Source organism: Solanum lycopersicum, chromosome 12 (genome assembly GCF_036512215.1).
Source record: "Solanum lycopersicum chromosome 12, SLM_r2.1".
Taxonomy (NCBI): domain Eukaryota; kingdom Viridiplantae; phylum Streptophyta; class Magnoliopsida; order Solanales; family Solanaceae; genus Solanum; species Solanum lycopersicum.
Window position 1 is genome coordinate 7,281,127 of NC_090811.1, and position 16,307 is coordinate 7,297,433.

The 16,307-nt window shown below is 35.0% G+C and overlaps 1 protein-coding gene and 1 long non-coding RNA gene across 2 annotated transcripts; both read left to right on the forward strand.

The window, feature by feature from the left end:
- Nucleotides 1-5,338: 5,338 nt before the first annotated feature.
- LOC101257740 (protein APEM9-like) lies at nt 5,339-12,905 on the forward strand. Its single transcript, XM_010315674.4, has 6 exons — nt 5,339-5,524; nt 5,638-5,802; nt 10,162-10,239; nt 10,741-11,026; nt 11,435-11,793; nt 12,323-12,905. The coding sequence occupies exons 1-6, from the start codon at nt 5,466-5,468 to the stop codon at nt 12,450-12,452; spliced, it is 1,077 nt and encodes a 358-aa protein (XP_010313976.1). The 5' UTR covers nt 5,339-5,465; the 3' UTR covers nt 12,453-12,905.
- Nucleotides 12,906-14,022: 1,117 nt separating this feature from the next.
- On the forward strand, nt 14,023-15,610 carry LOC138340587 (uncharacterized). The gene is made up of 2 exons (XR_011213252.1): nt 14,023-14,102; nt 15,425-15,610. It is a non-coding gene; the product is annotated as an uncharacterized lncRNA (long non-coding RNA).
- The last annotated feature ends 697 nt before the right edge of the window (nt 15,611-16,307 follow it).

Consider the following 16,307-nt stretch of genomic DNA (forward strand, 5'->3'; position numbering starts at 1 on the left):
TTGAAAGATCATATAAGGAAATGGGTTTACGGCTTAGGACAAGTCAGCATGACGGTAACTCTATCTGTAGATTGGAGATCCTAAGAGCTAGATTCAAAGAGAAAAATAAAGTTGTGGCTGACGGTTCAACATTGTCAATTAACTCAATCCATTCTCATGACGAAGACAATGTTCAGGAACAAGGTTAAGACTTTGGCTTGTTAATGAGGTAATAAGGCTTAAAGTTTTTAATGATTTGCTAAGTTTGATAGATTTTACCAAATAGTGTATCTACAAGATGACACGGTTAGAAATCACCTATGTGGGTGTGAAATGGAAACCGCTTCAAAGAGAACTTTGTGTCAAAAACCTATTCTCTATACATTCATGAAACCAGGAGGTGTTCATGGCTGAAACGAACACAACCGTAAGAACCATAAACAGTAAAGGGTTAATGGTGTGACATATGGTCGTCTAGGTATACACCACAACTCGACGGTTCAAAGATATCATATCTATCGATTGACCGAGTATATCTGACAAATGCTTACTACGGAAAGTCCAAGGGAAAACCTACTTATCCAGATACAATTAATCCTTGCCTGTAAAGTACACAATTGTCAGTGCATTCCTATGTTATAACCATTCTCCATCAATGTGGGGGATTGTTGGGTATGTAGCAAGAATTGATGGGAAATAGAGGAAAAGAGAGGAATTTGAAAAGTTGAGAACTTGAAAAGTCCTCTTATGCTTTAATGAAAAGGCATTTATCCCTCATCGGTGATGGAAAGAAAAATAGGAGAGTTTAAATACAGAAACACTCTTATTAATAATTAAAAAGGGTTGGAAAGAGGGACCCCCCTCGCGCCGTCTTCGTCGTCGCTCGTCTCGGCTTCGACTTTGGCTTTGGCTTTGACTTTGAAAAATGATCGAGAGATAAATTTTTGGACAAAATTTATTTTAAGTATTTATTTTATTAATTAAAATGGCCAAAAAATATTTTCAATTAATTAGTTGATAATAGAAGTTTAAAATTAACCGAAATGTTTTAACTTTTTAGTTGACTAACCCGACCCGACTCGAATCCGCGCGCGACCCGTTTTATTTGAACTTTCCCATTTTATTTAAATTTCCCGTCATGACTGTTTCTGAAAGGTTGCAACTTTCAGGAACAGTCAATACCATTTGAAAGGTTGCAAACTTTCATTAATGGTCGTGTGAATTCTGAAAGGGCTGCAACCTTTCAGAACATATTCTTCTTGCCTATAAATACCACTCCTTATTTAGATATTTTCTAACGAACTTTTCTGATCTTCTTCTTCTTCTGCACACATTTTTCTTCGTGTACTTTCCTGGTGTGGATTGATTCGTTGACAGTAGAGTTTTTGGTATCTACACCCTGCTGATTAAAATCATTTTACACTGGGAGGTTATATTCCAAAAATCAAACCTCGGATACTAGAGGGGAATAATTTCCTTAAGGGGACACTGTAAGTTCAGTGGACTTGATCTTTAAAAGATCTTTTCAAATTCTGGTATGTTCTTACAAATTTTAGTTAAATTTTTGTTCATCTCTCTTACTGATTTTATAAATTTCAGTTACTTCGTGTTTCTGAACAATTTATTAGAACTAGTAATTTCTGATTTTGATAACACAGATTCGCTACAATAGTTTTGTTAAAGAATAACAAAAGTCTCACGTTGGAGGTTAATGAGATGAGTAGACTCGTTATAAGACTTGTACGATCTTTTTTTCTTTAAGCTAACCTTTGGGGTATGAGTTAGGTCAGACCTAATTTAACATGCTACTTTTGAGGTGTGTGTTAGATGCTAAGCATTGGTTGTGAGCTGGGTGTTAAAGAATGACAAAAGTCTTTTATTAGTGGTTAATGAGATGAGTGATTCCTTTTAAGGTTTGAACAATTCTCTCCCCTTTGGCCTAACTTTTGGGGTATGAGATAGGCCTAATACCTAATTTTTTGGGGTGTGAGTTAGGCATAAAACCTAATTTAATATGTTATGAGAGCATCCTCTATCTCACTCAACGTTGGGCCCCCCAAAAAATAAAAAATGCTCACGCACTAGATATTAAGTGCTGAACGTGAGGTGTGTGTCAAAGAATGACAAAAGTTTCATATTGGTGGTTAATGAGACGGGTGAATTCCTTATAGGCATTGGACAATAGAAATATTTGTTATGGGTGATTGAGATAGTATTTGTAACAAACTTTAAATATGTGGAAAATAAATAAATCATATAAATAAAATATGAAGAGACATGGTTTTATTCATCAATATTGTAAGTATAAATCTGTTCCTCCATTGATTCTACTCTCCTAAAATTTATTCATGATTCGATGGCGGTTATTACGTATTTCTCAAACTAGGATGATCTAAATTTGACCTCTCTATATGAATAATCCATCAATTTGCAGATTATTTCAGATCTTGATCTCTTTATGAAATTTCCGAGATGCCTTTTAAGAGAACTTAGTATCCTTTATATATACATAAAGGAGGGTTTAGGGTTGAGCAACCTTCAAGAATCCTAATTTGAGGTGAACAAGATTTATAAAGTGCCAACTCGAATTCAATGCATCTTGTAGAGTCCCAAAAAATTTCAATGTCTACAAATGCCCCCTGGTTCAAGGTTTGTCGAGTGTAGACTTGATGAAACTCAAAGACGAGGCTTGAAATACTCATTCTTCCACCTTTGCAGCTTCAAATTTTCAGATTTGATGTAAGAGAGAAGAGATGAAGGACAAATTTGGTTCCACTGGGCGTGCCAATTTGTTTGCAACAAATTTTAAACATGAAAAATAAACAAACCATACAAATAAAATATGAAGAAACATAATTTTATTCATCAAGATTGTGAGTATAAATCTGTTCCTCCCTTTATTCTACTCTCCTAAGATTTATCCATGATTCGAGGGCCGTTAGTGGTGTATATCTCGAACTAGGATGATTTAGATTTGACCTCTCTATATGAATAAATCCATCAGTTTGCAGATTATTTGAAATCTTGATCTCTTTATGAATTTTTCGAGATGCCTTTTAGGAGAACTTAGTATCCTTTATATAGACATAAAGAAGGGTTTAGGGTTGAGTAGCCTCCAAAAATCATAATTTGTGTTGAACACAATTTGTAGTGTCCCAACTCGAATTAAATGCATCTTGTAGAGTCCCACAAAATTCCAATGTCTATATACAGATAGGAGTCTTTATTCGGATTTACCCTTGCACGCCCCATTGTTATTAGTGTTATTTGCTACCAAACCTTTTAAGTCAATTATTATGATTACATTCAATGTTACCATCATTGTCACCTTAGTCGTTACTATTAGTCATTATCACCACTACGTTCAATCACTACTAGCAATAACCTCTACCGTTACAACTAGCATCGTCATTATTAACTCCAACACCATCAGTCACTGCCATCTATTACTAATATCAACTATCTTCACCATCACAGTCACAAATGCCACTACCAGCTATAATCGTTATCGCGACAATCAAGACAATACCAATCATCTTCACTTTCACAACTATCACCATTTCTAATCACTAACACCAACCATCATCCTCACCACTAGGGGTGTTCGTGGTTTGATTTGGATCAATTATAGTAAAAATCAAAATCAAATCAATCTACTTGGTTTTTTAAATTTTTAAAACCAAACAAAAAAATAACCGTCGGTTTGGTTATTGAAGATTTGGTTCAGTTTGGTTTAACTTTCTCATTTTTTCAGTTCGAAAGTAATAATTTTTTACTACATACATATCTTGATAGATGCAAACATTTAGTACATGAACAATTAACTGAAAAATATTGTTGGTTCATTTAAGAGATTAAACAATACTAAAGTTATTATTACACGATCAAAATGGTTAACTAAGAGAAGGTATAACTATCTTATTAAATGTATGGTAAGTAAAGACTAAAATAATGAATTTTGATGGATTTTGGACTTAATATTGTAATAGATGGGCTAAATTACGTGTTGGGTTTGAGAAAATTATAAAATTCAAAGGGAAATATTACACGGTTAAACAAACTTATACTACTTAATTACTCATCATAGCTATAGTTTGCTATAATTACCACTCGCGACTAATAATACACATTAAATATGTGGGCTGATTTCAAATTTGTATAATTATTAGCCACATTTGTATATGTATAATTCGCCAGAAGCTACATACATACATACATACATATATATATATATATATATATATATATATATATATAATATACAATTATCTAATCGGTATACATATACAATTCACCTCTCTCCCATTCTCTGCCCTCTCTCCACCCTCTCCCAATCTCGCTTGCCATATATACAAATGCATAATATAATATACAATTATATAACCGATATACATATAGAATTCAACTCTCTCCCACTCTCTATCTCGCTCACCTCTCTCTCCTTCTCCTAACATCGCTCATCTCTCTCCTCCCTCTCCCAATCTCGCTTGCCATATATACAAATACATATGTATAATATACAATTATATAACTGATATACATATGAATTCACCTCTCTCCCACTCTTTGCCCTCTCTCTTGCCTCTCTCCTCTATTCCACTCTCTTCCCTCTCTTCCCTCTCTCCTCTCTCCCAGTCTCGCTTGCCTCTCTCCTCCCTATAACATATAACTAAGAATGATAATTATCAAACTATATATATGGAGAGTAATTAGGCTATTTTTGATTGGCTATATGTGAAAGTTCCTTTATTAAAAGACTTAAATTACTTAAAATTTAACAAAATATTTATCTTTTATTTATGAATAATGTACAAATAATTATAAAATTTATAGATTTCATTTATTAGGCCAGTTTAATTATTTTTGCAGTTACTTTTAGTAAAATCAAAATCAAACCAAATACTATCGATTATTTTCAAAATGTAAAATCAAACCTAATCAAATTAAACCAAATATCAATTTTTTAATCGGCTTAGTTCATATTGCTGTTCGATTTGATTTTTTAATCATAACCATAAACAATACTACTCACCACTATCACTGCATATACTTCTGCTTAAAAAATAGGCTCAAAGAGGGCGCTTGATTACCCAGTTTCCAAAACAAACAGAGAACCCTCAAAATCACCAACCTCTTATTTAAAGGCCAATCTAGAATTTGAAAGTCGTGAGTATCACAACAATCAAATAAGATAGATAGATCGATACCATTTCAGGTTATAATTTAAATTATTTATCTTTTTTCAATTTTTATAAATAAATAAATTAAATAATATATATTATTTTAATATTTTCTTTTAAATATTATGAAGTTATTCTCTATAACTTTGTAAAAACAAAAAAAGCGACTTTCCCATTAAAATTTTTGAACTTCTATGAACCATATAATAATAGTGTTAAACTTAATATATTCATATTTTGTTGTCTCACCTTAGAAAAAAGTATCTGAAAATCGGAGAATATTCATCATTTTTACCGGGAAGAGAGATGGCTATGGAGGTTGCACCATCTTTTCCGACTTGGGAAGAAATTGAGCTTGCAGAAAAGTATTCTTTTTTTCTTTTTTTGGGGCAAAGAATTGTCTTTTTTGGGTTTACTTGATTCACTAAACAACAATTTGGTTAAATTTGTTTCTCAATTTTCATGTTCAATGTTGCAGTTATATGGTGTGTTGTATGTACCAAGAAGCAGCAGCTTTGTCTTCCTCAATTATTGAGCAATTAGTTGACAAAAATGTTAAAACGAATGAACCCAATTGCGAATTCGGTGATATGTTGGAATCAGCTGCAATGATTTTGATGCAGTCATGCAAAGCATCGGAGAGGTACTTGTTTATGCCACTTCCATTCATTTCATGTATTACCTGCATTTTCTTATTCTATTACAAAGAATATTGTTGGCCTTAGTTTTAGGGTTAAATGACTAGCTTACTTGAACATTGAGAGTTGAGAGTTGATTCATTATTAGCTATTACAAACTGTAATGATAGAGGAATTGGTTGGTCTTCAACTGGGTTGAATTGATAGTCTCGGTGTGCGTTTGGTAGGAAGGAAAATGCTTTTCAGGAAAATAAGTGTTTCTTTTTACTTATTTTCGTGTGTTCGGTACTTAAGCAAGAAATATTATACCAAAAGAATTTGTATATTACACTATCACTATGGGAGGTGGGGTGGGGGTGTAATGAACCCATATTGTATTGAAATGGATAATAGGGATTACACGAACAAATATAAAGAGTTGATCGTTATAATTACTCCAAACTAGTAACAAATCTTCCAAGAGGAAGAAGAAGAAATAAAAAGGAAGAAAGGAGGGAGGTTCCAGAATTAATCTAAGAAACTAAGAAATAAAAGATAACTTCATAACATAAACCCTAATTGAGTATTTCCCTTTTCTATATAGGAATCTTCCCGGGGTCCCGAATGTAATTTTGACATCTTTTCACATGGGTCCTCCATCTTAGTTATATTCATAACAATTCTTCCCTCCTTTATAAGAACCTACTCCTCAAGGTTCGAGTATAGTCGTAATGAGACCACATTGTTGTCATGTTCCTCTTTATAAGTGTTAGCAACCCAAAGGAATTCTTTAAACACTTCATTATCCAAAGCAACTTTCAACAACAATCCATCATTTTGCTTTTAAAACCAGAGGATGCATCCATGTATAATAAGATTAACATCAAGGAGTTGCTTGGGAGATGAAGACGGCAGAACGAAAGGATTGATATTGAACATCTTATGGAGCTTTGATATGAGAGCATTGAGAATTACTGGATCCAACATTATGAATTTATGGCATTGGCACCTATAAGATCTCTGTAGTCCAAAAAGCACTCCAAGGGACAACCACTTTCTCAACCGACTTGAACCAAATCCTTCCAGCACCCAACCCAACTTCCAGTAGCTTGCATTCATTAGACGATACCTCTTCTAAAGATGTAACCAACACTACATCTCTTCCCAATTTCAGAAACATCCAACAAACACTTGATCATGTGTTGAGACCAAGACCATATCTTTAGTGCATTGGGAGCCCCACCAGCTAGCAACAGATCCAACATTGCAGAACAATATGTCAGTAAATTTTCTAAAGTAAACTCTTGAACAAGAGCATTGACAGACTGTGGCGGTGTAAGTGCATGACAATGGGAAGTGAACTAGCAGAGTCTACCTCATTGACTACACATTTTGCTTGTACCACTTGAGCAGAAGTGAATGCAGAAGGAGAATTACCTTTCCCTAGCATTTCTTAAAACACATATGCAGCAATTTTTGGACAATATGTAGCCACCATAATTTTCAACGTGTTAAGTGTCCTTTCCTTTTTGTTATTTTCTGCCTGCAAATCTTTTTCGACCAAATCAGCAGATGCTCAAATTTGTGAAAAGATTTCTTCTTGTAGTGTTTTCATAATTTCCATCAGCTCACTGATTGCAACAATTATTTTGTCAATATCATCAATACTTGGTGCCTTCTGTGTGACTTCCCGTGCAGCTGCTGTAGTTCACAAATCATCAATAATCGTGTTTGATATGGTGTTTGCACCCTCTAACTGTAACATTGGATCACGAATAGGGAAATGGAAATTTTAAGCTGGTGGACTTGCTGTTCATAGAACATTTGGTCTCGTAAATATGGTATTGTAGCTCTTATGTTTTGTTCACCAAGAAAATCTTTCGCTCTTTCAACCTCATGAGCAATATTTGTAAATAAAACTGCCTTTTTTACTAGCATCACTTCATCTTGGATCCAGCAGTGATCAAACTTGCAAATTTGAAATTTGAGATTGAATTGCTCGAACCAACCTGGTGTCTAGCTTAACTGTGATAAAAAAAGATGTGGCTGCTCCATTTTAAAATGGTTGTAACGTGATATCCTAATATCATTAACCCATAAAAGAGTTGAAGACAACTCGCAAAGATGATCTGTAAGACTACAACTGAGCAGTCATCAGCCCATTCAACAAATGAGTGACCATTAGACAACTGAAGGTGTTTAAAACCGTTAGACAGAACTGGTCCAAATACACTACTCTACCATTTCTCAGAATGAGGTCATCATTCAGAACATCACAGACGAAGCTTACACCAAAATTCATGTTTACACCAGCTCTTTGATTTATATTGTTGCTGCAAGGCCATTTAGGGTTCCCCAGTCCGAATACTGTTCTTGCACATTGTTTTGTCACAAAAATATGCAACATTGGTCAGCAGAGAAGACAATAAGCCCATGCCAGTTGCACTTCGGAAAACACCTGTTGTTAGATTGATTTCGACATCAGATTTATACCACAAATAAAAAAGGCACCTATTCTATGGTATTTGGCTTCTCCAACAACCCAAGCACAATAAAAATATTGTCTCCGTGGGAGGAAGCAACCGTAGTGTATGACTGCCAGGACAAGTTGAAGTTGCAAAAATAGAAGTACTGGATGAAGTCGTATGCATCAATATACTTCTCTAATGCACTGGAAGAAACAGCCCCGACAGCATGGCTAGCAGATATGCGAACATATAACGCTTCTAATATCTTTCACATGTCACAGAGGAAAATGACATCACGAGTGACATATACACCGAGATTAAATGGAAGCTGTACGCATTTAATCTTATGGCCAATGTGATTCTATCCATAGTAAGAATGACACTCTTAGATTCAGTGTACGGTCTAGTTGAGTCAACATTAAAAGAGTATGCATAGTTGTACCTGTCCGAACTATCAACAAACACCTTGTGTGCAGTGGTCAGTGAGGATACTTCACATACATCTGAAGCATCGTTAACACTCAGAAGTGGAAAGCCATTCGAACAACCAAAAAGAAGAACTCAGTTGACTGAATACACACTCGAGTTTACTTTATCAAAGAAAGCCCCAAAAACCTGCCCAGTATCAAACCAATTGCAAATGTGTAAACCCAAAGCATGTGGAAGCGAACCAATAGTTGTATGAGGGCCAAGAAAATCTGCAAAAATATCCCTCTTCGGCACTATATCCAACACCTTGCAGTCAAACTCCATATCAAGCTTATGTCGTAGCCTTTAACTGGAAGAGTCGGTTCCTTAACTGAGAAGGACAAAGGAGAAAATTTAAGCTCAGTAGTGTCAATAGAAGCACTGAACAGAACAGAGGGAGAGATGTTCTTTTGTGTTGTATATCCAACATCAAGAATAGGAAGTTCAGAATCCAAATGTGATTTTATGATGTCAGCAATCTCAGTGTCATTATCATCGGAAGCTAACTCTAGCACAGAGGTGATAGTTGTAGAATCTGAAATCTCTGGAATATCAGTGGAAGTGGAGTCCTATTGCATCTCCTCCTGCGGTAGTGACCGCACATGGGTTGTTGTTCGCTTGTAGTACCTTCATCGATTCTTGCAGCACCTTCATTGATTCAAAGAGGGTGTTGAATTGAGCATCAAGCATGGCAGAAGGGTAAAGAGGCATGGAGTATGAACAATGAAATTACCAATATAATGAACCCATATAGTATTAAAATGGATAATTGGGATTAGACATACAAATGTAAGAGTTCATGGTTATAATTACTCCAAACTAGTAACAAATCTTCCAAGGGAAGAAGAAGAAATAAAAAGGAAGAAGGGAGGGAAGTTCCAGAATTAATCTAAGCAACTAAGAAATAAAAGACAACTTCATAACATAAACCCTAAATGAGTCTTTCCCTCTTTATATAAAGGAATCTTCCTGGGTCCCAAATGTAATTTGACATCTTCTCACATGGGTACTCCATCTTATTCATAACATAGTGGGGTGGGGGTGAAGATGAGGTGTGTTGGGGGTGGGAGGACACAACTAATGTGGAACACCATTCTTCCTCATTTTCAAGGAACTTGTTTTCCTCTAGAAAATGCTTTCCAAAAGCTTTGACCAACCAAACATGGGAAAAATGGAAAAAATGTTTTCCTTCTTACTAAACACACTTATTGAACATTGTTAGTAGATGGATATTGATTTTCTGTATTCTGATATTGCTTGGATGAATGGTTACCTCTGAAATGCCATATATAGAGTGGCTCTGATTTATGTGTGTTATTGGTCAGACTCGTGAACTGCTTTCTCACCTTTTACTGTTTCTCGGTGTGGTAATCTTGCTGCCTTCTTTCGTAGTAAAATGCTTCGAGTTTCCTTTAATTCTGACACTAATATGGTTTGTATGTTTGACAGGACATCAGAAATATTGAAACAGCTGAAAGTGCTATTTGGTTCAGTCACTGCTATTCCTGCCCAAGTTTTCCTTACTGGGTACCTTATTTCTTGAACATGCTATTTCCATAATAATTGCTCATCTTCATTTAGCACACATAATAATCCACATGACTTTGATATTTCTCACCTTTGTGGTCTAGTGAGATGATTTCTTATCCTCTTTATAAGGTTGATGTCTGGTGTTAAAATTCATCTTTAATTACCATCCTCAATTTTATGCTGCAATTCCTTTATCATTCACTTTTTTGTACTGGTTTGTATAACTTGAATTGTTTGAATGGTATAAAATGTACGAATGCCTTTAAAAATTGAGAGACACTCTTTGCTTTGACATGTTTCTTTTGGTTTTGAGATCCTGATCACGTACTCCCTATTATCTCATGTATCCGAAGTAAACGGAAAAAAGTTCATGATCCCTCTCCCAAGCTTGAAATGTTCTTATCATTACAATGTTGCTCCTCATAACTTCCTTTTCCTTCAACATTTTTTGAAAGCTCCCTTCTTTGTGATGGAAATGACTCTAAACTTCTTCTCCAGGGTGTGTCTCCAGATACCAGATGGCCCTTCTGCTGAAGTTCAAGAAATTCTAGAGGAGTTCCTTATGAAGTGGAGATATGTTGATGGAAAGTATTATACTGTTGCAAGCATGGAAGCTGATGTACCTTACGTGGAAGAATTTAGCAATCAGATTTCCCTTGGAGTGGATAAGTACCTGGAAATCATTGAGCTCTATGTGATAACCTTTTTGGGGAGGATTCTAGGAAATTTTGATCTTGCTATCTCTTGGGTTGAGAAATCCCCTCTACCTGAGGAGAAGAGGCAGGTAGTCAATAATGTTTCTTGCATCATTTAATTAAATGATGGTCTCATGTGATTTTTTTTCCTTTTGTGCCCTCCACTCCAGTTTTTCCTTGTACAGGTCTTCAATTGGAATATCTGTGTTGTTTTCCTTGTGAAAGAATGTTGTTGTAATCTATATTCTTGAGGTTCTTAGGCCTTAGCACTATGAGTTGAAGTTCCTTGGTGATTTATGGTTGAATATATAGTCTAATAAGAACTGATATTGTGAGATTAAACTTTGTCGAAAGAGAAATATGCTTATAGAAATTGTGCAATGCAATCCTACTGAGACTTATTTGATGTGTGTTTGCTATGCGGTTGATGTTTTAGCTGTTTTGTGACCAAGTAACTTATAACTTGGGATTTTAAAAATTATTTCTCTATATTCCAGGATCTTTTGAGGCGGTTGCACTCCATGAATACTTTAAAGCTTGGCAGCTCTTTGCAATCCTCGGCATTACCTCTCCAAATAGATGAATGTACAACTGATTCCTCTTCCCTAGTTGAAGAAAAGTCATGCAATGGAACAACAAATATTTTGGAACACAGAGACCAGTCTAAGGGAGAGAACACCACGAAACAATCAATTCTGGATTTTTCTAGACGGAGAACTCCATTTTGGTGGTTTCGTACAGTAACTTTGAAGTTTGGAAGCAGTCGCTTGGTTTTATCAAATGGAAGCATCTTTCTTGGTTTTTTGGTGGCACTTGTTTACTATATTGCGAGGAGAAAACAAGCCTCTTTATGGAGGTAATGTAGTCTTTCTGCCTTGATAAAGAAGAATTTACTCTTATTATGATTTTCTTCATCTTAAAGCTGTGGGAGACACATATTATTATGTAAAGTCAAGTAAACAATGCTCAAGTGAGTTACTAGATAGTAATACATTTTTTTTGACGACAAGGGAAACCCGCAGCCGCTCCCCTTTTGGGTTTGCATAGGGTAAAACCCCGCTCCTATGCAATAGCTCATAAGCCACATAGGAGAGGTTATAGCACATTGATTAGCATGTGAGATATGTCTATTAATCCATTGGGTTGGCTCTGTAATTATAGCCTTTTGTATCGCACGTAGTCTTGAGAAACCTTTGCTGTTTAGGGCTTAAACTCTTGTACTAGTTACATCAGTTCTTTCTGCCATCTTTTCTGGCATATTTAAGTTTGCAAATGCTAGGCTATTACGTACTTGGACCTGGCTTATATTAGACATGAATTGTTTGTCAATTACATGATAACTGGGACTATTGTCTCACTGACATTTTCCCCATCTTTTATTACAGTATTGTTAAGAGACAAGCTTCGTCTACGAAGAAGGCTTTGGTTGATTTCTGGCAACTTGCATTCTCATATCAAGTGAACCCTCTTGCTGCTGTTCAACCGCTCCCGCCTGCAACACGTGGAAGCCGGTGATGCACAATTTTGTTCCTCATACCAGAGGTGTTACTTGTAGATAAATAAAAGATATTGCTACTATCATCTTAAGTTGGAGAGGAAATTGATTTTGATAATTGAAAAAGATTGTTGGAAGAAGCAGGTTCCTTGACACATCGTTCGTGATATCACACGGCAAACAAATACTTAAGAACCAAGTCCCTAATAATACTGTTGATTAGAGGCAGCAGGCATTGTTTGTATGTATGTAGAGGTTCCTTTACAGTAAGGTCTCAATTTTTGAAAAAAATCATGCAACTCCAACTTCACTTTTATTAACTCATGGTGTGTGAACAAAACGATGGAGAAATTTTACTTAACTCTGTGAATCGCATAACCAACAGTACTTATGTGAGGTGGTTTAAAACTCAATATTTTGTCAATTACCTTTGAATCTTTGTCAATAGTTACAAAATCTGTGGATTGAGACAACCTCTCCTTTGATTTTTTTCTTCACTGCAAGCAGTATTCACATAATCTGTTTGTTTCTGTATGTATACCAAGATATCAATGATGATTCCCATTTCGGAGAACCCTACTTCCTTGCCCAAAAAAAAGGTATGCTCAATTTTCCCCTTTCGATTAACTCGTCTTTCTTTTTCTTGACATTGATTGTTCTACTTATATATGTTTGAGAAATTGAATGAAATGCTTTTGAGGAATTTGCATTGTTATGGGTTTAGGTTCTTTTCTTTTTATCATGGATTCTTCTGCTTTTTTTTTTAAATCTCTCAAGATTTTTGTGAGTGTTATCTGTTTGGTTGAATGGGGGAATTCTGATGTTATTGAATTTTTTAAAGCATTTACTGGTGTTTGAGAAATTTCATTCAAAGAAATTGAATGAAACTGATTTTTGAGAACTTCTCTTTGTTTTGCATTGATATTTTTTAAAGATTCTTATGCGTTTCGGTTCTTTTTTATTTATTTTTTGTCAAGGAGTGATTCTAATTTTAGCTAAAATATTAATATTTAGAAGCGTTAAGTAATTCTGTTTTGGAGAGATTTGACCTTGAATTTCTTTTTTCAAGCTCTTTTGTGGGTGCATATTCTTGGTAGAAACGAATGCAGGCTTTTCTAATTTTTGTTTATGGGAAAATACCCAAGTACCCCCTCAACCTATGCCCGAAATCCCAGAGACACACTTATACTATACTAAGGTCCTATTACCCCCTGGACTTATTTTATATGTAATTTTCTACCCCTTTTTAGCCTACGTGGCACTAGTTCGAAAAAAAGTCAACCATCGTTGGGCCCACAAGATAGTGCCACGTAAGCTAATAAGGGGTAAAAAATTATTAATAAAATAAGTTCAGGGGGTAATAGGACCTTAAAATAGTATAAGTGTGTCTCTGAGATTTTGGGCATAGATTGAGGGGGTACTTAGGCATTATCCCTTTGTTTATTAACAAGAAAATGAACGTTTTCTTCTCGGAGGTCACATTTAATTTGCATGATCGCTTCTACTAGTTGATAAGCACGCCCATTAATGGCTACTTTTGCGTTGTGTGTGATCTTGTGCTTGGATATGAAATTGATGAAAACTTTTTACTTTGTTGAGTTTTTGGAGTTTTCAGATTTCCAACAGAGGTTGCATAGATGGAGCATTCAGGCAAAGACAAAAGCAATATGGTACGCATAAGTTCATGTTATCTTTACTATTTCTCAAGACTAGTAAAATTTGAAAGTGTGATTTTACAGCCTGTTCTTGAGGAACTATTGTATTTCTAAGCTACCTGCTTCAAGCAGCGATAAGACTACTAGGGTAAGAGTGAAGTAAAGGGAGATCCATTTAAGGAGATTTTAGAGTTAGAAAAGAAAGATGCAAAGGTCGTAGTTACTTTCTTTACATCATGTGAAGCCTAGAAGGATATGAAATATATTAACTCAAGACAATAGATTCACTTTGGTACTTGATGTCTCAAACCAAAGACATCGTTGTTATCCCTTTCTTTCCTCATTTCTCTCATCTTCTTTTTAGAGGACGATGTAAAGTTAGAAAGATGGAAGAACCTACTATAACTTTACGCTTGTGCACGTTAGGAAATGACTAAAAAGCCATCTTAACTTTGTCTTCTTCTTTGAAACAAGAATTTGCCTTAGATCACTCCCCGATGATCTTGAGAATCTGATCAACCTTGAAATTTTGAACGTTAGCAGAAAACTGTAGTACCTGTCAAAGTTGTCCTGTTCAGTAGGATTTTTCATTGCTCTCCATGAACTAGAAGTTAGTTACAACAAGGTTACCGAATTACCAGATTCCATCGAATACTTGAAGAAGCTCCTGAAGCTGAGGGTGGAAGTCAACCGCCTTGTTTCTCCTCCACCGGAGGTAGTGGAGCAAGGGATACATGCAGTTAAGCAATACTTGTGTGAAAAGATAAATGGAATGCATGACAAGTCCCCTAAGATACCCTTCGACCTTTTTTTGTTTCTTGAAGTTTCGGTTGGTATTGTTACTTTAGCATGTTGCTATTAGCCATGAGTGATTCGGTAATGCAATGCATATCTAGGAAAGCGGATAGAATCGAGTAGAAAGCGAAGATGATTAAAATGAATAAATTAACTTTTATACACAAGTCGGCTATTACACTCGAGAGTAATTGTATATATAAAGTTAAATAAGAACTCCAAGAGGATGAGGGATCGTATCGAAGTACTGAATGAAGTATGGGATATTGTGAGTGATAGTATTCTCATATAAGTAGTGAATTCTTTCACATGTGAATGTATTTCGATGTGGGACTTGTAAAACCTTACAGGTAAGTTGTTGATGTCGCACGAACTATTTGGTGTTTATGAATTGTGTGTCTAGTTAATGTTGGGTTTGTCCAGCACATGCGAAGTGTGAATGGATAAGTGCTAATTTAAAATAGTGGTGAGAATAGTTGTATAGTAACTGTTCTCCAACGTAAACAGTCCCTTTTTTTAATTAGATGCTTTACACTCTTCAGAAAGAGGAGACGAAAAAAAAAAATTAACAAAAAGAGCGGCATTCAGCAAAAAGACATGATCTTTGTTTCCTAGTGATACAAAGAAGGACAATTATTTAGTTCGTAAATTTCATTCTATTGTAATACATTAATTATTATAAACATAATTTTGATTCCGTATATCGATACATGTATTTGGGGACCAAATCTGACATGAATGATAACTCAAAAAAAGGCAAATATTAAATCCATTTGTGTTGTTTGACCCTTTTGTTATGGCCCAACCAAATATAAATGATCCTAAACACATAATACCGAAAATGCCCTTTATGACCTAAACATTCACGTTAATGATCTTTTGTCTGCTTAGAATCATTCCATCGTATTCAGAAATACACACTCTTTGTTTCACTTATTTTTATTATTTTCTATTATTTTTAAAATTTTCAAAATCTCTTACCTTTTTTAAGGGAAAATTGTATATAATAGCAAACTAATAACTTAAAATAAATGGAGCAGCTATGGTTTGATTTAATTGTGCTACATAGCAAACGTTTGCAAAAAATTGTCAGGCGTCTCTCTTTTAAATATCTCGCTCGCCACTCTCCTCTAATCTCTCGCTCGCTTTCTCACTTTTTATACAAACACAAGTGTATAAAAATTGATTCTAATTGTATAAAGCAGAGAAAATTGTATAAATACATATATTTTTGTATATAATCGTTCTATACACTTATGATAATACAATTTGTTTTTATACAGTTTTCTGCCCAAGTTTCTTTCTCTTTCTTGTTTTATACAATTTGCTTCAACTGTATATGTATAGCAAATTATACAGTTTCTATGTTTGTTATGGATCGCAATTATGCAAACTTTGCTATAGCATACAAATATGAATTTTTAT

Coding starts and splice junctions, on each gene's coding strand:
- LOC101257740 (XM_010315674.4), top strand. CDS start 5,466: ATGGCTATGGAGGTTGCACCATCTTTTCCGACTTGGGAAGAAATTGAG. Junction 5,803..10,161: donor TCATGCAAAGCATCGGAGAG/GTACTTGTTTAT, acceptor TATGTTTGACAG/GACATCAGAAATATTGAAAC. Junction 11,794..12,322: donor AAACAAGCCTCTTTATGGAG/GTAATGTAGTCT, acceptor CTTTTATTACAG/TATTGTTAAGAGACAAGCTT.